Raw genomic sequence first — 19,010 nt, forward strand, 5'->3', positions numbered from 1 at the left:
GATTCAGAAATCATGTAATAAAGGGGACCTCTCATCCCTCCTTCTGTCATCCCTTTTCCCCTCACACTCTGATCACCACTCCCCATCATCACCACACGGGCTTTTTATCTAGAGAGGGTCCACGCACAGAGCTGTCTATTCTCGTCCCCGTCATCGAACAAAAAGCTCCGAGCGGAATCAACAGAACCACAACCCCATTCTGCCTATACTTACACACATGAACATTGGTGATGTCTTCGCTTGGGTGCAGTCGTCCGGAGCATCATTGACCATCCGCACAAACACACCCCTACTTCTGCTCCACGCCCCCCTTCCGCCCACCTTATCCGTCACACTGGCACCACCGGAGACCGGCGCTGGCGTACACTATCGCGGCACCATCTTTTTACTACCTTCTCTCAACTTCTATCCCACCCCAAAGCTCAGCTACGACTCTCGGATCTAGAAGGGGAAAGGGCAAGCAGAAGAGTCGAGACCCCGGGGCGGGGCGTAAACGGACTACGACTTGGAGACTAGGACTGCATGTTGTTCAAAGTCCCGCTGTCAACAAACAAAACGCTCAGTTCTCTTGCTGCCCGCAACGTCAACATAAGAAGACATGGCACCTGCCATCTCCGACATACTCAGACGAGAAGAAGCAAGAATACAAACAACATTTCAAGCAACAACGACGACAATAGCAATAGCAACAGAATCTCCTTCACACACATCACCAGCACAAACAACGTCACCAACAACACCAACACCAATAGACGCAAGCAACGGCATCGGCGGCACACCAGGAAACATTGAATCACCCTCCTCTGCCGGAACAACAACGGTCCTCATCATCGTCATCCTCTGCTGCGCATCCGCCATCATGTCGGCGACGTTATTCTATATCTTTGACCGCAAAAAGAACGCCCAGTTCCGCGAGGCGTGTAAGCGGGACCCCTACCTCACGCGGAAGGAATTCGCCCGCCGGCGCAAGCTCAGCGCCCTGGAGAGGCTGGAAGAAGAGGAGCTGCAGCGGAGCATCATGATTCGCAAGTCGCTTGCGAGTCGTGGGCCGTCGAGGAGTAATAGCTGCGAGGACGTGTTTGATCTCTCTTCTATGCAAGAGCAGCACCACCGCCGCCACCACCACCACCACCAGATGACGGATATGGATATGCCGGAGCCCCCGCGGGGTAGGCAGCAGATGAGGGAGCATCGGGAGGATTTACACCATGGGCGACAAATATCTGCCGAGTGGGCGCCTAGTGAGGGGAGGAGCAGGTCCGGGTCGGAGACTTCGAGTTCGGCTTCGTCTGCGAGGCGGGCTTATACTGGGCCGGGGTGTGCCGGCGTGGATGCCGAGGGGGCCGGGGTCCCGTTGACGCCGGAGTCGAGCGGGCCAAGCCGGTCGGTTCTGGACAAGGAGACTGCGCCGCCGCCGATTCACCCGATGGAGGAGATTACGCGACCGTTACCGGCGGTGCCCAGAGCTGATGGCTCTTCACACTTTTCATGAGGTCAGGACTGGAGTTGGGATGTGTTGTGATGACGAGACATGATGAGCGAAATGCCTCTACCTTGAAGAGGACGGGGGCTAAAGGTTTGCCCCGGTGTGTATTCTTGTACCTTCTTTTACCGTACATTTCTTTTGTATTGATACCCACGATCGAATATATGTCAATATTTCTGACTCAACTTTGGTTTATTTGCAATCAGTGAGAGACAGGCGAGTTACGAAGAAAGGTATTGGTTGACTTACACCTTCCTCGGCGGGCTGGAACATTCGAGATGACAAAAATCGAAAATCGGAGGTTGACAGTAGACCCACTCACTTGATGAGGTAAGCAAGGTGAGGTTGACCGAAATAAGGTTGCCGAGTCCCTCGCACTTGCCTTGTGTCCTGATCTGCTGAGTCATCTCCGAAAACTGCCTGCCTAAGGTCTTACAGGGTGGTCAAAGTCCTCGTCCGTAATCCGAAACCTCAGCCTCGACTCTCTCCCACTACAACCCACTTCACGTCACTCGCTCGCCGCACGAAAGATCGTCGTCTGCATTCGCCGCAACGAAATCTCGAGAAATCGTCGCATCGACTTTTTTCAGAGCAACTTTGCGACCGTCGTATACGAGTCCTTCGAGCCGCGCGACCCTGGTACATTGCGCCGTACCATCTCAAGCCTTTGTTCGCCACTTCACACGTCTCGGACGCCTTCACTGGTAGAATCGGTCGGCTGGCAAACAAAGCCTTTCTCTCCCTCGTCTCCTCTCCTCCCTCCCCCGCAAAATCGTCTTTCGCGACTTCCGTCAAAGGACAATTCATTTGGTGAGAGAGGACATTCCTGCCGAAAGTCAGGAAGTCATGGCTCACCTTTATCTCTTGAAATAGTCAGGGCATCCCCGAGCGCTTTCGTCATTCTCCCGCTGAACGCCCATCCCGTTCATCAAGAAAACGCCGATCAAGTAGCCTGAGGATTCTCTATCTATATACATTCGCCTACTGCCTCGGCGTGGGATCGAGACTCTACCTCGGTTCCGAAGCAGCTTCTAGCATCGTCCTTTGAGACGATCGTTTATTGAGCGAAGTAGCCGTCGCCCAAAAAACACCGCCAAGCTGCATTCGCCGCTCTTCGTTCAGCTTCATACCGATCTTCTTTGGTCAGCGCAAACCAGCGAGCCGACAGAAGAAACCTACCAAGCAGTCGTCAATAAGCGAAAAGAACTCCGGCGGAGAAGAAAGGAGCTCAGACGTCGTCGCAAAGTCTTCGACGAAATCAATAACATCTACACTGCCAAGCCGTACAAGCCCAAGATGCTCGGCCCCAATGGAGCCGCGACGGACGAGAATGCCGAGGGCTTTAAGGATGACCTCAACTGCGTCGTGATGTGTCCCGACTGCAAGGAGTACCCTCCCAACTTGGTTGAGGAGTTTTCCTCTGGCGACATGGTGTGTGGTTCTTGCGGCCTCGTCGTCGGAGACAAGATTATCGACACCCGCTCAGAATGGCGTACATTTGCCAACGACGACCAGGGCAACGACGATCCCTCCCGTGTCGGTGACGCCGTCAACCCCCTGCTCAACGGCTCACAGCTTGAGACCACCATCGCATTCGGTGATGGTAGAGACTCTAAGCAACTTGCCCGTCTCCAGAATAAGTCTCAGAACGACAAGGCTAGCAAATCACTGATGCAGGCGTACAAGGAGATTGGTGCCTTCTGCGATAGTATCAACCTGGGCAAGAACGTCTCTGATGCGGCCAAGCACATCTTTAAGCTGACGTACGACCACAACTTCATGAAAGGCAAGCCGCAGGAGGCTGTCATCGCAGGCTGCATTTTCATTGCGTGTCGTCAGACTGGTGTCGGCCGTACCTTCCGCGAGATCTTCCAGGTCACCCATGTGTCGAAGAAGGAAATCGGCAGGGTTTTCAAGCAGCTCGAGTCTTTCCTCCAGAAGATCAAGGAGGAGAACCCGCGTGGTGCCGGCTCTCTTTCCAACCTGGACGGCTACAAGGCCAGCGCGTCTACCAGTGCCGAGGACCTCTGCACTCGTTTCTGCTCCAACCTCAACTTCCGCAATGCGCAGAAGATTGAAAACGTCTCGCGCGCGCTCGCACGCAAGACGTCGAGCGTCTCTGAGTTGGCTGGTCGTTCGCCTCTGTCCGTCGCCGCCGCCTGTATCTATATGGCATCTCACCTCATGAAGGAATCGAGAACCTCCAAGGAGATTGCCTCGGTGGCAGGCGTCAGCGACGGCACCATCAAGACAGCCTATCGGTTCTTGCATCAGGCTCGCGATAGACTCATCGAGAAGGAGTGGGGCGCGGACAAGAAGGCAATCGATAATCTTCCGGTTAACTAGAAGGTTTCTGGTCGCCTTTTCAACTGCTTAGACACTGCTCATCCCCAAGGCGAGGCAGAGGAAATGGCCTCCATCAAAGTCGAGGCGGAAGATTTCGGAGAAGACGCGAAACTTTTGACTATCAAATAGGAGTAGGACATCACGTCAAGACGAACTTCTGGAAGCCTCGTGCAGCCGGCTGCATTATTTTGGTCGTTGGCAGCGACTGCGAAACACAAAAATATCCATGGGCGTTTAGGGGTGGTTTCCCTGTGCCCGCCGTCTCAGTCCGTCGATCGGTTCTAGTCACCTGGAATGGTGCAACCTCGAAGCTCTTGGAAGATTAGAGCTGGAGGGTCCGATTGCCGACGAGACAGATTTGCTTTTTTGCTCGCTTGCGTGGTGAGGTTTGGGATGAAGACTCTGGAATTATTAGGACTGGGGTGGCTTAATTGCATAATCATTGCGGACATTCCCAGATTGCTGCTTGGTTTCTTTCTTACCAAGAGGATTCATAGCATAGACAGCACGAATCACAACATGCTTTCAGTCATGAGGTTGCGCTGATATTCCAGTGAGCCTGATATGCTTGACCAGAAATAGTAATGAGACGAGAAACAACAGTGAGGCCGTAGAGGTACAGCTTAACAAGGTTCTTCCTGATGAAGCAATTCGTAGATGGGCGTGTATACAGTGTTTAAAAGCCGTGCGATGAATAATTTGCACTGACCAAACGACCAATCAGATGCCAGCTCAGTCCCCAATGACTTTTTCCGACCACAGGGAAAGCTGAGCCTTGCTTCGCGACGCGACTCCATCTACCAGCGCCGATTGACCATCGTTCAGCCTTGCACTGCACCGAACTTGCGAATTGCGCCCACAAATCTCCATCTCAACTTCACCATCCGCCTTGCGCCCTCGACACGCGCGCCTCACAATGTCCGGACGTCGTTCTCGGTCCGGCAGGGCTGCCGCCAAGCGCGCCTCTGCTGCGCTACGTAAGTTCAAGCTTTCCCCGACTATTCACCTTTAGTCGCGACGTGGGAGCTGCATAGCCCGTAATTTGATTCCGTGAATGGCTTGCAACATGACGGAGACGGAACATCTGCTCGAAGCTTCTCCCACGGCTCGTTTACTTGTGGGATGCGAGCGCATGGCGCCTCAATGGTTTCCTCCTCGCTTCCCGTACCCCTCCATTCCCAACAGCTACCCCTCGAACAAGTCGCTGTGACAGCCATGGAAATTGTCAGAAATCACAAGTAAAAGCTGCTTGCTGACTGATTGGCGAAAATAGAAAGCACGCCCAGAGCCTTTGAAGGCATCGACGATGACGAGCCCGTCCCCGAAGCTGTCGAGTCCGAGCCCGAGCATGAGGCGCCACCCGAAGAAGACGAAGAGGATGAGGAGGAAGAAGAAGAAGAGAAGGCAAACGAGTCAGGCGATGAAGAGGAAGCCGCCGACGAAGACGGAGAGGAGGAAGAGGAAGAGCAAGCAAACGACGAGGGAGAGGAATCTGAACCTTCAGCCAAAGAACCCACTCCCCCGGCCGAGCCTGTGGTGCGTCGCAAGCGACTAGGACGGCCTCCGAAGAACAAGCCACCGGGCTGGGACAACATGATCACGGTACCCGCATCCGAAGCCGACACTCCGCGACGTAGAGGTCGTGGAGGCTGGCGCGGCCGCGGCGGACGCCGGCCTGCGCCTGGACAAGCACCTCCCAAGCTCAAGCAGGTGATTGACAAGGAGGGCACAGAAGTCGACATTGTCGACGACGAGTGCGTGCTTCCCGAGGACGCGGAAGGCGAGACAAAGGTCGACAAGCTCGGTAATCTCCAGGGCGGCCGCCAGTACCGCTGCAGAACGTTCACGGTCAAGGATCGCGGCGAGAGGCAGTACATGTTGTCGACGGAGCCCGCCCGTTGCGTCGGGTTCCGCGACAGTTACTTGTTCTTCAACAAGCACCCGAAGCTGTACAAGATTATCGTGAGCGACGACGAGAAGATGGACATGATTGAGCGGAATATCATTCCCCACTCATACAAGGGCCGTGCGATAGGTATCGTCACGGCGCGATCCGTCTTTGTCGAGTTCGGCGCGAGGATCATTGTGGGAGGTCGGAATATCGTGGACGACTACCGCGTGGCTGACATGCGCGCCTCTGGCATCATCGAGGGACACATTGCGGACCCGTCAGACGTCTTCAACCCCAACGAGCCGTACAACACAAATCAGTATGTCGCGTGGTTCGGTGCCAGTGCCGTGTACCATACCAACCAAACACCGGCTGCTTCGGATCCTCTTGCTGGTTTGACAGAGGTAAAGAAGAAGAGGGTTAACGTGAATGATACGAACTGGCAACTGGAGCACGCTCGTGCTGCTAGGTGGGTCTATATACATCAATCATTACTGTGCCACATACTAACAAAGCTTAGCGAGTTCAACAGTCGTCTCAATGCCATCCGGATGGCAACACTGCGGAACGGCGCATACGACATTCACACCAACCTGATGCAGAAGCCAGTTAACACGCAACCCATCCGCGCCCGCGTCGAGAGGGTCACTCCCGGCGACACAAGCGATTCGAACAGCGCATTCCCCTCAGTACCCTCAGCTGTGCAGCGCAACTTCAACGTGGTGGATATTGTCTACGAAATACCGCGCGCGGGCGTCCAATCCGCCGGAAAGCGACCCGCCGAGGTCCCCGACTTCCTGAAACCCTTCAACGGCATCCTGGCCATCGGCGACGACCTCAAGGCCCTCTTGCCGCCGGAGTGCCGCGAATCCCTCGAGAGGCACCAGGACCAGCAGCGGGAGTTCGAGTCGCGCTTCGGCGACGAGAAGGACAAGATGGCAAGGGGTAACCTGCAGATCGACAAGGCGATTGTGCCGCAGGGCAAGCACTCTTAGAAGGAGCTGATTGCGATCCCCGGCTTCTATCCCGCGCCTGATGGCCGCTTCGAGTCGGCGATGGGCAGGCACGAGTGCAGCTTTTGCGGTGGTAATGTGAGGGTGTGCGGTCACGGGAGGGAGAGGAGGGCGGTGTTTCATACGAGGCATCTTGGTGCCGTCAGGGTTGAAGCTGTTGCTGCTCGGAAGATGATGAATTCGGAGTCTTTTCAGGGCAAGATGCCGAATGGGCCGTCTTCCCTTTCCAAGATGGCGAGCGCGGGTGTTGAGTCACCCAGGAGGGCGACGAATGGGGTTATCACCCGGGGCGTGAAGCGCTCTTCGGATGGACTTGGTTCAGGTGAGGCTGTGGGGAAGAGGGTTAAGATCCAGTCTGATGTATTCCGCGGTGGCATTTGAAGTCGAGGATGAGGAAGTGGAAGCATCGAATGCTTGATGGAAGTTACTGTTTGCTTGTTTTGGGGGGTTTTCCCCGTTGGCCTGGCGTTTCTGGGGGGGGAGGTATAGGGTGGTGGAATGGTTTCAGGGGTGACCAGCACTACCTAGGAGACTGCGGAAAAACTATTACTGTTGATGTTAATACTGCTCTTTCTTCTTTCCTGCTGTCGAAAGGAGAGATTGGGGCAGCAGATTTGGGCGTGGCTTGAGATGAGAGTCGCTTCAGTAAGGGTGTTGAAGAGAGAGGAGAAGTTGTATGTAAGACTAGCATGAATCATGAATAGCCCATAAAGGATTGCCCCAAGTTTACGTTTCTTTTCCTCATTGTGTTTGAGAAGAAAGGCTTAGCTGCTCGGCCCCGTCCCTTGAAATCATTGACTCCTACGGATAACCTAGGTTGATCTGAATGCTTGTGGTCAGGACACCAAAGGTGCCGTTATAGAAAGAGGGGCAGGTTTGTGTTAGCCGACACACTAATCTGCCCACCCATCTAATTATGAAAGATCCATCTGTGGGTTTATATACCCTCAGCGGGTCTCCATCGTCAACCAACTATCACTGGATGTCAACATCCACACTTCCCCGATAGTCTAGTGGTGAGGATATCTGCTTGTCATTGAGGAACTACTTCCACACAACGATTCGCAGGGGACCGGGGTTCAATTCCCCGTCGAGGAGTTATTCTTTTGCTTTTATGGGTTATTGTGACGATGTGGTGATGTTCTTGTTGTGGTTTTAAATTGGTAGTATATTGGTGGGGGGGGGCCAAGTAATACCTCCCTGCCGGGAAGACAGAAGAGATATTGGCTGGTAAATTGATAAGGGTGCAGTCGCCCAGGTGAATTGTCGTGGTTCATTGACAGATGGGTAATGCCCCTTTTCATTGTCGATCCTATGCCGACTCGACGTGTTTCATCTCAACGTCTTCCTATCCTTCGCTTGCACCACTGTCGCTAGGTTTGCCCTCCACCTCGAGACCCTCTAAGTTGTTCTTCAGCTTGGTAAGTTCTCAGATGATCACCGTGCCATATGGATTGGAAAATGCTTCGCAATAGCGCGATAGAGTCCCTCGATATAGACTCTGACTGCGCTCTATTCGTGCTCGTTGGCTAGTCCTTGGAGGGCAGTCCATACCGTCATGGCTGGTGGTAAGGACACGAAGCCGAAGGTCCGGGCGGCTTGTTGCTCGATCTGGCAGTCTCTGTCACCTCGGTGGTCGGCACCCGTTTCGTATTCACAAATACAGATGACGAATACGGCACGAGAGGTAAGGTACAAGAGGTAAGGGAAATAGGCAAGAGAAGAGGGGCGAGGCACGATAGGCGAAGCGGTATCAAAACCGTTAGATTAGACTTGTATGAGAAGCCCTAGTCTTGTATTCAGTAGGAATCATGGAGTATGATCCCGACTGGGAGCTCGCTCGATGACACAAATGTTTTGGGTCGGACGAGCAGGTCTGCTCAGTTTACGACTGATCACATCTAGTATCTCCCGCTCTTGGACCGCCTTTGAATGTCTGAAAGCTCTCTCAAATAGATCGACAGCGTTCTTCATAAGGCTGCTTGATTACATAGTGAGCTGGCTTGAGCGAATGAAAACGCTCTGTTCTGAGGTTCAAGTGATTTGAGGATCTCAATTCAGCCGTTCTGTTAGATGTCTTTCAAGGCTCAGAAGTTCCTTAATCCAGCTTTTCATGTCGAACAGCCATCTCCCCTGATCCTGCTCCGTCTTCATGCCAACTCACACTCAATAAGCGACTCAGACCCCTCCCCTCTAGACCAGATCTTGACGATCCTCAACCCAGCAGCTCCCTCCAGCAACTGATACCACTCCTCCTCTGTCCTCTCTCTCGACGCAAACACAGTCATCATAACCATGTCGAGCGCCGTGACCTGCCAATCTGCGCCTTTGGAAGGTATAACGTTCTCGTTGATCAAGAGCCTGCTATACCCTGCCCTCATCGCAGCCCTGACCCGCGCAAGAATACTCTCGCAGACCTCGTCTGTCCAGTCGTGTAGTACAGAGTGGAGATAATACGCCCTCGCGCCCTTGACTGGTTGCTCGGTATTAAAGTCATACGGCATAAGCTCAATCTTGGGGTCGAGATCTTGGACTTGCGCCTGTGAGAGAACGTGAGGGAGGTCTTGGAGGACATGCCGGCCCGGCGCGGCAGGTTGCTTGCGACAGAACTCGTCTAAGTCGTGGCCGATGCCGCCTCCAATGTCGACAATGAACGCCGAGTCTGGTGAAGTGGTATCTGCGCCGTTGACGAGGCGCTCGACTACGGGGTAGAAATCCGGGTCCATCCAGAGTCTCCTCCCCTGGCCGTATCCTTTCATGAACTGCTGAAACTCGCCGGCGGGGTACTTTTCCATGATATGTGTGAAAAAATCCTTCTTACTGCCAATGGCATCTTGTAGAGGTCCTATCTCTGGCGTCATTCTCCGCTTATTCTTCTTGAGATACGTGGGGAAGTTGCAAAAGGTAGGCCAGACGCCGCCGACTCTGGAAGAGGCCATTAGTTTTCCAGATCTCTCATGCCGGCTGGATCATGAAGACTTACACGCAAGAGTAGGCGCTGCCAATAATAGGAAGGGTCAGTGATCTCGAAAAGTGGTTCGTCTCGTACTCGTCAACACCGGTCTCGCGTAGATATCCGGTCGACGCCAGATGCCTCATCGAACGCGCTAGTAAATCTTTCTCGAAGTCTAGTTCTGCGGCGAGTTGGGCTACGGTCTTCGGCCCTGGATTTCGGGCCATGAAGTCGAAGAGACCCGATTCAACTCCTGAGGCGATGGCGCAGCCAGTGGCAGGCTGTGTATCAAGTCCAATTAGCAAATTACACCGTCTACTCCCTTTGCATGACCTTGTAATACCTGTGCCCACAGGTGCTTGATCATAGTCTCTCTGGGTGTCTCTAGAGCCTGGACCAGCAGGCGAGCTTGCTTCAGAAGATTAAGGCGATTCTGCTCATTGTCGAGTGAGGAGGCGCCCAACGTGTTGATGCTATTCAACAACGTTGCTACATCTTTTGGGTTGCTGGGCTGAGTTACCATGTCGACTGAGACGCCATGAGAAAGATTGTCCGGGACCGAGCCCATGGCGGATGATCAATAGTAGGAACGATGAACGGTCGTGAGGCTCAGTAAGGTATGTGAAAGATACTGTGTTTTCAATGCTGGTCCCAAGTACGTCGGATTTGATGGCATAGGGTATTTGACAGTGGTGCGGGACATCGCCGAGCATATTTGTATGCTTTTCTTCGCATATAGCCATATGCTCTTCATGTAAACCCTTCACAAGAACCCATGTCCGATGAATTTTTTCCCATGATCGCCAAGGTTCAAACACGGAAGCTCTCATCTATTCTACACGCTCGCATGCAAGGTTCTGCTGCAACTCTGGACCAACAGACCTGTTGGTCCTGCATCATTGCAACAGAACCATGTCCAACAGTCCTTTTTGGGGTGAAGCATCCCGGAATCGCCCCAGCCCCACCTAGGAGAGCTCATTCGCTTCATGAGCCTGGGCTTGTTCGAAACCAGGAGGATCTTGTTGGTCCAACAGATATTGGTTCATCCTGCTTGCGCAGCATCTCGATTTTGTGGACCGGGTACCATCGATGGTCCGATTCATCATATCTTCGGCTGGAATCCCCGAAAGATCTGGCTCGAACAGGCGGGAGCATTAGAGAGTGAAGGATTTGTGATTTCCGGCTGGTAATATGTTCGCGAGGAAGCGAGTATTCCTGTACTTCGGTCCCAGAGCAGCAGCCATGCCGGCGTATGCAATGAAGGATGCGCACTCTTTATCACAGATTGTATCTGTATTCCCCTTTTCTCATCCCTACTTCCTAGAATTGACTTGCTTCGATCCCATCTATGCTCAGTTGCCGCCTTTCCACAAGAGCAATGTCAATATCAACATCAAACGACAATGAAAATAAGGGACCTTCATCTCTGGGGATCATCATCTCAGTCACAGCTCTCAGCACCCTCTTCACTGCAGCAAGACTCTATGTACGGGGCGTGATACTCAAGAAGGTCCATTCAGATGACTACCTCATCGTGGCGTCAGTAGTGAGTTGTCCCAAATCAAATACTCCAACATTGGCTATCTGGAAAGGTTCACCAACCTCATATAGATCTGCAGCTGGGTGAGCGTCGCGACCGCCGTAGTTGCTGTATCACATGGCATGGGCCTACACTTCGAGCTCTTGACCACCCAACAAAAGTCCGGGGCCATCTTTTGGACAGTCGCTGGTTTCCCAGCCGGCGTCATGTCGTTTGGCCTACCCAAGCTCGCCGTTGTCGCTCTCCTGACGCGAATCTTGAACCCGAGTCCATGGCACAAGACGTTCCTCTGGGCCCTGTCCCTCTTCTGCCTGCTCAACTTGACGGCCAACATGATTCTCCTTTTCGCACATTGCCAGCCAACGCAATCGCAATGGGACTTTTCCGTGTCTGGTCACTGCCTGGATAAATGGATATTGGTCTCGTTTGCTATTTACACGGGAGGTACGAGGCTAAGCTTACCTTGATAATGAGACCAAATTAATGCAACGGCCTGCTGACGTGTGAGATAGCTTTTGGCGCCTTTGTTGACTTGTACCTCGCTGTCTATCCAGCATTGGTGCTTGCGAGACTACAGATGAACATGAAGAAAAAGGCAGCTTTGAGTGTTGCGCTGGGCATTGGGTCTATGTAAGGAGACAGTCGGTAGCCATCACGACAAGAATATGCTGACATTGGTTAGCTCGTCTGTGGTCGCGGTCTACAAATGCACCCGCGTCCCAAGTCTTGCAAGCAGCGACTTCACATGTATGTCATGGACTCGCTTTCACTGCCACCCAGGATCTCTCGGCTGACGATTACCTCTAGATGATACGGCGGATTTAGTAATTTGGACAATGTGAGTAAGAAACGAGTTGTTCAAAGTGTACGCAACGCTAATCTATTCCAAACCACACAGAGTCGAAGGCGGCACAATGATCATAGCCGCCTGCATACCCATACTCCAACCGCTTGGCGAGCGCATCTTTGGCAAGCGGATACTCGGAACCGGTCCCAGCGGAGGCAGACATAGCCACGAGAACTACGAAATGGGTCCCAGCGGAAGGGCAAAGTCCGAGACAGGGGCGCAACCGCGCACATGGGGGACCAGCACAAGAGTAGAGAGACGGGTTGATGAAGACAGTCTGGATGAGACGGAATCAAAGATCGCTGGGGCGAGAAGTTGCAGCAGTCAGGAGATGATACTGAGCCAGGATGACTTTGATAGGAAGATTATACGGACGGATACTTTCATTGTGAGTACGGAGAGAAAGGGAGTTTGAGTAGGAGAAGGAAGGCCAGTACGTTATGTTAAGTATGGCGGAGGACCCGGTGGCCTGGCGACGATACCGTCTTTTAGGGGAAGATCCTATTCTTGACAATCAAAGAGGATTTATACCCAGGAACTGAGGGCCTCTGTATTAAACAGGAGCCTAACGAAGAACCTAAGATTATCTAAGACAATCTACTATTTAACATCTTCTTACAATAGATTGAAGACCTTTGTGTTTCTTAATATCGTTCGTTCACCTAGATATCTATTTACTAGTAATAACTACTCACGTCCCTATCTAAACCTATAAAGACAATCTTTACACCACGTTCCAAACGCTCCCTCACCTCCCTCCCTATATCTATAAAGATAATATATACACCACGTCCTGAACGCTCGTTTATATCCCATCCCATATCCGTACAGATAGTCTTCACACCACGTCCGTAACGCCCGTTCACCTCCCGCCCTGTATTCGTCACACCAGCCTCACGAATACGGAACAAGCACGAACGGGGACCGTTAAGCAGAGCCCACAGTTCCCAGCTTAAGAGATAAAGGCAGACAGGTTTTGAGATTGGCATGACTAAGAAACCGAGCAGATGCCGACTTGAGCACCATCAACAAGGCGGCAATCAAGAAGGACTCTTGGCAGGTTGGACTCATTCCCGCCGTTGACTGGCTTACTGGATAGGTAATTCCTGACTTAAGGCCTCGATATATATTCGCTACGATGGCCCATATCTAGAAATGCAGGAGCAGACGGTCAGCTATTAGGATCTCTTGCTTTCTACGGATGATACTTGGAAAGCAAAGATCAAGCCTAAAGATCGTTACCAATACAGATGTTGCAAATTCAACAAAACAGACCTCCCAGCCCGACCACATCCCGACATCACAATATCGCAATCCTACAATACCCCGAAACCTCAAAACACCTTCTCAACACCTCTCACATGCAAACCCATCAAACACCTCTTCCTTCCCATTCTCATCACCACTCAATCAAACCCACACGCGTCGTATAGCCCAAACCTCCGTGCACTTCAAAGTCCCCTACCAAAACCCTTCTCACCCTCACCCAACCACAATCATCATATAAAACCCCCCGACGCTGACTTGCCCACAGCTTCCTCAAACTTTCCTCACATCCGCACCCTACCCTCTTCCATATTCCAAGACAAATCCCGCATCCCTGGGCCGTCTCCAAGAAGGGGTGGGGAGAGGTGACAGCGGCGGGCGACGACGACTCGCGCCGTCACCACAGACATGCCAGAAAACTTCCGAGTCAAAGCCACATCAAAACCACACGTACAAACCCGACAAACCAGAATAACTACACACATCGCAACAGCAGGCTCACTGGATTTTCCATCCGAAGAAAGGGCATATGCAGAACAGCGGAACCACAGCATCAAAACGGAGCACTCAACAGGCACCCAGACGACACACTGCGTCCATGGTACCGCCAACCCGAGCGACACAAGTAAGTCGGTGGCATCAAACTAGGTTTCGAAAAAGCTTATCGTAGCCTTGTACCTTCTTCTCCGTCTGTGGGTTCGTTTGCCCTTGGGAACATGACATCACTTGCTTCGCTCACCTCACGGTTGCTATTCTTCTAGATCGACCGCTCGTTGAGCGTTTGTCTCTGGGCTACGCGGGACACTTTTAGCGGACCGCTCCGAGCAAGGCAGGGATTCATCATTCACTCTTAAAGATACAAGTATAAGAATGCATTCATAGTATTATACGTGTACTTGAACACGCTTGGCTATAGAGTGCGATAGATTGGCATCGGACGAGCCATCGCGCCTAGAATCAAGGACGTCAATGAGATCTCATAACAGATCTCCGGACGGTGCATTGCAGTAGATCCGCTTTTACGTTCTGCTCAGTTTTACAGCAAGGCAAGGGCAAGGAGGCGGCCTGCACTCTATACTATTGCACCTCCGTGACACTCTACAGCAAAAATGCCATGATCGAGAGCAAAGCTCGAGCCCAAGAAGCTAGCGTCGTCAAGGCAAGCAATGAGTGGGATATTGGCAACATCACCCTTCCCCCCGGATTAGTCACCCATCCTCACCTCCAAGGCTCGTCCAACCGCAGAAACGTGACCGGTCGTTCAACCCAGCCCAACGGCACGATCCGGCATGGGGGAGCTTTAGGATGTAGCGGACTGGTGGTGGGATCAATGAGAGAGGGTGTCATGCCACACCCAATGGCCAGCAAACAGCCAACATGGATGCAGCAGCAGCAGCCACAGGCCGCTCGCTGGGCTCAAGCCGGCGTCCCGACCAAGCAAGTCCACAACCCAGCCAACGCTAAAGCAAAAGTCACCCAACCAGAAAAAGCACGAGACTCAGCACATCCCGAAATAAAATACTCACCGTCCCGTCCGCTGCGTCTACGTGCTTCCAGCCCGTTCCGTCCGTTCAGCGTGCGTGAGCGTGAGTGCGCGGGTTGCGTGTGTGCTGCCTATACGTGGTGTGCAAAGCAAGATCACGCGCCTTGGACTTCGAAGCTCGCATGCCCCGGCGCTGGCCACCGCTGCAGGATGCGGCGCAGAAGGGGGCCAGGGCAGGGCAAGGGCAGGGCAACAGGATTAGTGTAGTGAGTCGTTCGGCAGTCACTAGCTATTGAACCCAGGAGCTACTGTTGGCTGCAGCCTGGGTTGACTGATGGTCTCCCTCTCTCTGGGGAAAAGACGAAAGACACGCTTGGCCTAGTAGAAGTGTTTGCCTGCGATTGCCGAGACAAAAAATGTCCGTAAAGAGCAAAGTCGTGACGAGCGTAAGCTCTCACAGAGTGAACCGGACGAGAGAGTACTGGCGTCAAAAAGACGGTAGGCAGGCAGACATGTATGTCTAAGTCGCGCCATGCCCTTTCTCACCGCTCGCAAAGGCCGCTATTACCAGCAGCAGGTCACAACGAAGACAAGTTGCATGTGCCGTCTACCGCTATCCGGCCGAATCGCGAATCCAAGGGAAGCTGAGATACGGTACGGCCTTGTCGGTACGGACGGACGCCACGCGCATGGCCGTTTTGCGTCTGGCGCAATGTGTTCAAAAACGAAGCGTGGCTGACAATCTACCGACTAGTGGGCTGCTTTTGCTTTGCCTTTCCCTTTTCGACTGGAGGCAAACAAAAATGAGGCATGATTGATGCGCAAGTTCACGGTGGCTGCAACGAACTCTCGGAGCCAGGTCGTCAGATCACCGACTGGTCAACGGCGGCCCGTCCGGATACGCTGGGTGGGAGTCACAACTCCCAGATCCGTCCAGTCCGGGGTAGACAATGCGATATCGAGCCCAGTGCGTGTTCGCCTGGAGGCAGCAGACAACCGCCCTCTTGAACGCGCACGTCTCGTCTCAACGGGGATGTGTAGTAAGCGCTTGAGTGATATGGGCAGGCGGGCGGATTAACACGACGGTGATGACGACTGGGTGTTCGCGTGTCTGGGCGGGGTGTGTGTGTGTGTGTGTGTGTAAGATGCGAGGTCAGGATCGCCGGCTGTGGGATTGGAGACGGAGCGGAACGGCTGAGCTGCCTGCGGCACAGAGGCATGATAACAACCCCGTTGGTGAACGGGTGCGTGATATTGTCCGGATTCTAGCCAAGTCGTCCGCGAGAAAGGCTTGCCGTCTCAATGCATGTGGCCGAGGGGAGGTAAGATACTCACCTAATTCCAAACAGTAACCCATCACATCCTGCAGACACATCTTCCAAGACAGAAAGCCAGGAATAGGTCAGGGACCGCGCGACTCTTCTCCGTCCATCACCACCGCTTTCTTCCGCTCAAGGGCAAGGCACTACTACTGCAAGCACTCTAGCAAGCGCGTCTTCCCTGGGTCTGGTGGCCAATACCTCCGAGACGAGGCTTGAGACCGAGTCTGCTAGGTACTCAGTCATCGGCGGCGGGGGCTGTATTCGGCTGATGAACCTTCCTCCGACGGCCGGCATGACATAGGTAGGGCGACAGGCTGGAAGAGCCTTTGTCAAAAAGGTTCCTTGTCACCATGGGAAGGTTGTGGGTGTGAACCATATTAGCAGGTCCAGCTTCAGCAACGAGCGTCGGAAGTTGGGGGTCACGCAGCCAGGCCGTCCACGTACCGTAGATGACGGCGGGCGTTGAACAAGACCAAAACGTGCATCTTCTAGCACGTTGTCGATTCACTCTGGAAGCCTTGGCTGACCCTCCGTGACTCCCTTGCCTGCACTTCTTAGTCGTTGCGCCTCCCTGCCACTCCTCCTCCTCTCACTAATAGTGTATCCGTATGCGTGTGTTTTTGTGTGTGTGGGGTGTAACTCGGGGGATGGACGATGAGCCGATTCGGGGGTCCCTTTGACGGCGGATAGGTAGGGTCATCGGTCACGGGCTGGGCTGTGAGCGTGGCGACTAACACTACGTCAAGAGGGTTGCACCAACACATCGATGAGTGTGATGGATGGGTGGTGAATGGTGATGCGTCTCCGCCGAACGCCTGCTGGTCCCGAATGAGAGTGGTCGTGCGGAGCAGAGGCGGGCGGCTTGGGGCCGATAGCTCCTCCCGGGACCCGTCCATGACATGCTTTCGACTCCCCCTTCGACTCGAGTCCATTTGTTTGGATCCTCAGTCCCAAGCGCCGTCGCGGCGTTCGTCCATCGTGGGATCGCTTGCAGATTGGTCATAGCTAGTTGTGACCTGGGCTCAGTGCAGTGGGCTGCAACACTGGCGGCTTCACAGACACACAGAATCGCGGCATTTTCTTCTCGAATATCCCCACTGGGACAGCGGTGCACGCCGTCCGCTCCACCGGTTTCCAGATACCCGGCCAGTCAACGGTCGCCAATCGTCGCTAATAAGGCATTTCTAAGCAGTAGGCCCTGTCTCTCAACGCCAAGAGCTGTGATGCTCTGTGGCAGGGGGGAGAGGTTGGTAGTCCAAGGGGGCGTCGAAGTTTGAAGACCTAGATGGCCCCCCCAAAATCCCGTATGGAGTAGTCCCAGGTTGGTTTGCGGGGTTTGTGAAGAGAAAGGTTCCAAGTCATTCGACTACCTGTCAGGTTGAGCGGTTTCTTTCCTATGCGACTTTTTCACCTAGGCAGCTGGGTCACGATGCTCAAACTTGTGTTGCCCTCGGCACTGCCGCAGTCCAAAGACCGTTTCTTGCCACGGCCAGTATCCGTACGCAGGTGGCTGGTTGGGCAATGATCGCATCACATACCGCTGCGTCAGTACGTCTGCACTCCCGCTGATGTCCACGGCGAGACGAGTTCAAGAGTCTGGTAATCTAGTTATGAGATCCGACCGCGGGCACGACGATGTTGTCAGCAAAGGAACCTCAACTTCCATGAGGCGCCTTCCAAATGTCGATAGCCGCGAACATCCAGGAGCACACTACAACATCCCCACACCGCCTGGAGCTGGTAGGTAGTGATGGGGATGTTTTGTAGACGGTAAGACATGGTGACATTAGTAAATGGCCTCTGGCTAGTAGGGAGCATTCGTGAGAGGTCCCGAGGATAGGTACGTCTGGCAACGCGGAACCGTCGGCGTCGGGTGTCAGGTAGCCGTGCCTCGTATGCAGACATGCCGCTGCCTTGGTACCTAGCCAGACGGTCGAATCATATAGTCACGCCAGTCCCGCCTTTGGTGACTTTGCTGGGCTGGGCGGCTGGGAGGCGGCACGCGAATGTTGGTGCTAAACCAATGTGGTAGCAAACTGACGATGTGCCGGGACAAACTTGGGAAACGGTGCATTTCAGGCCTCTAAGCTCTGGGGCTCGGTAGGTATGTACTCAGGAGCCCTGAAGAGGGCGAGAACGCGGGCGATGGCAGGCATCGGAGACTTCATGACAGAGCAGACGTTGCGCCCGGCAGACCTCGTCATTGGCTGTCGCCAAAGCCGCAGCGGACGACAGGCCCTTCTTCGGCGTCCTATGGGCAGATCTGGTCGAGAAGCGGATAAACGTGAGAAGATCGCTCGCGAACCATGACGAGTTGAACCGTGATCAGCCCACAGAGTCCGAGAATTGTTACAACGGCCTGGAGCCTGACGTTGTACCCTGAAAAATTCTCGTCGACGTGCATTTTTTTCTTTCTTAGCAAAGACTAGCGGAAAGTTTGGACAAGTTTTGACATCGTCAACGTCCCGGATCGGTGTCCCTGATTCAAGCTGGCCAAATCCTAACAATCGATCTAGAGACTTTGATGCTGTCGCCTATCACTCTGTTGAGCATAGTGTGGGGGCCTTCCTATGGCCATCTCCGCGTCAGGGTGCCATCGGCAACTGCGGTTGCCTTGTCCTTGGTATGCAATGAACGATATTGGAAAGGCAGACGTACAGAAAGAGACCAGGAGTCTTCGTCGTCTGTACGGATGCAGAGTGCGTGGTATCGCAACGGGTCCTGACCGCGAGGGGCATCTGATCGGGTTGGATTCTGGAGCTCTCGCCATGTCCAGCCCGGGTTCCCCTCGAACCTAGTTGCGGTGAAGATGCCCAAAAGCCCCATTCTGCAGGTAATCCTGTAGAGGCTGGCTTGTGCCCTC

At 53.6% G+C, this 19,010-nt stretch overlaps 9 protein-coding genes across 9 annotated transcripts; 7 read left to right on the forward strand and 2 right to left on the reverse strand.

Moving 5' to 3' along the window:
* Positions 1 to 598: 598 nt before the first annotated feature.
* On the forward strand, positions 599 to 1,492 carry CABS01_02684 (uncharacterized protein; the record flags this gene model as incomplete). The annotated part of the gene is made up of 1 exon (XM_060536062.1): positions 599 to 1,492. The coding sequence occupies one exon, from the start codon at positions 599 to 601 to the stop codon at positions 1,490 to 1,492; it is 894 nt and encodes a 297-aa protein (XP_060393974.1).
* Positions 1,493 to 2,782: 1,290 nt separating this feature from the next.
* CABS01_02685 (transcription factor TFIIB) lies at positions 2,783 to 3,832 on the forward strand (the record flags this gene model as incomplete). Its single annotated transcript, XM_060536063.1, has 1 exon — positions 2,783 to 3,832. One exon carries the CDS (start codon positions 2,783 to 2,785, stop codon positions 3,830 to 3,832), a length of 1,050 nt encoding a protein of 349 aa, XP_060393975.1.
* A 916-nt stretch (positions 3,833 to 4,748) lies between these two features.
* CABS01_02686 (chromatin remodelling complex subunit) lies at positions 4,749 to 6,718 on the forward strand (the record flags this gene model as incomplete). Its single annotated transcript, XM_060536064.1, has 3 exons — positions 4,749 to 4,809; positions 5,106 to 6,192; positions 6,244 to 6,718. The coding sequence occupies 3 exons, from the start codon at positions 4,749 to 4,751 to the stop codon at positions 6,716 to 6,718; spliced, it is 1,623 nt and encodes a 540-aa protein (XP_060393976.1).
* Positions 6,719 to 6,778: 60 nt separating this feature from the next.
* Positions 6,779 to 7,117, forward strand: CABS01_02687 (uncharacterized protein; the record flags this gene model as incomplete). The annotated part of the gene is made up of 1 exon (XM_060536065.1): positions 6,779 to 7,117. One exon carries the CDS (start codon positions 6,779 to 6,781, stop codon positions 7,115 to 7,117), a length of 339 nt encoding a protein of 112 aa, XP_060393977.1.
* Positions 7,118 to 8,886: 1,769 nt separating this feature from the next.
* Positions 8,887 to 10,257, reverse strand: CABS01_02688 (O-methyltransferase; the record flags this gene model as incomplete). The annotated part of the gene is made up of 3 exons (XM_060536066.1): positions 8,887 to 9,661; positions 9,720 to 9,970; positions 10,033 to 10,257. 3 exons carry the CDS (start codon positions 10,255 to 10,257, stop codon positions 8,887 to 8,889), a joined length of 1,251 nt encoding a protein of 416 aa, XP_060393978.1.
* An 810-nt stretch (positions 10,258 to 11,067) lies between these two features.
* On the forward strand, positions 11,068 to 12,667 carry CABS01_02689 (uncharacterized protein; the record flags this gene model as incomplete). The annotated part of the gene is made up of 7 exons (XM_060536067.1): positions 11,068 to 11,235; positions 11,301 to 11,673; positions 11,742 to 11,859; positions 11,912 to 11,976; positions 12,037 to 12,067; positions 12,128 to 12,464; positions 12,569 to 12,667. The coding sequence occupies 7 exons, from the start codon at positions 11,068 to 11,070 to the stop codon at positions 12,665 to 12,667; spliced, it is 1,191 nt and encodes a 396-aa protein (XP_060393979.1).
* A 1,789-nt stretch (positions 12,668 to 14,456) lies between these two features.
* On the forward strand, positions 14,457 to 15,092 carry CABS01_02690 (uncharacterized protein; the record flags this gene model as incomplete). The annotated part of the gene is made up of 1 exon (XM_060536068.1): positions 14,457 to 15,092. One exon carries the CDS (start codon positions 14,457 to 14,459, stop codon positions 15,090 to 15,092), a length of 636 nt encoding a protein of 211 aa, XP_060393980.1.
* A 1,791-nt stretch (positions 15,093 to 16,883) lies between these two features.
* Positions 16,884 to 17,048, reverse strand: CABS01_02691 (uncharacterized protein; the record flags this gene model as incomplete). Its single annotated transcript, XM_060536069.1, has 1 exon — positions 16,884 to 17,048. One exon carries the CDS (start codon positions 17,046 to 17,048, stop codon positions 16,884 to 16,886), a length of 165 nt encoding a protein of 54 aa, XP_060393981.1.
* Positions 17,049 to 17,827: 779 nt separating this feature from the next.
* CABS01_02692 (uncharacterized protein) lies at positions 17,828 to 18,530 on the forward strand (the record flags this gene model as incomplete). Its single annotated transcript, XM_060536070.1, has 2 exons — positions 17,828 to 17,887; positions 18,342 to 18,530. The coding sequence occupies 2 exons, from the start codon at positions 17,828 to 17,830 to the stop codon at positions 18,528 to 18,530; spliced, it is 249 nt and encodes an 82-aa protein (XP_060393982.1).
* Positions 18,531 to 19,010: the final 480 nt, after the last annotated feature.

This window comes from Colletotrichum abscissum (assembly GCF_030869225.1).
Source record: "Colletotrichum abscissum strain IMI 504890 chromosome Unknown Scaffold_5.1, whole genome shotgun sequence".
Lineage (NCBI taxonomy): Eukaryota > Fungi > Ascomycota > Sordariomycetes > Glomerellales > Glomerellaceae > Colletotrichum > Colletotrichum abscissum.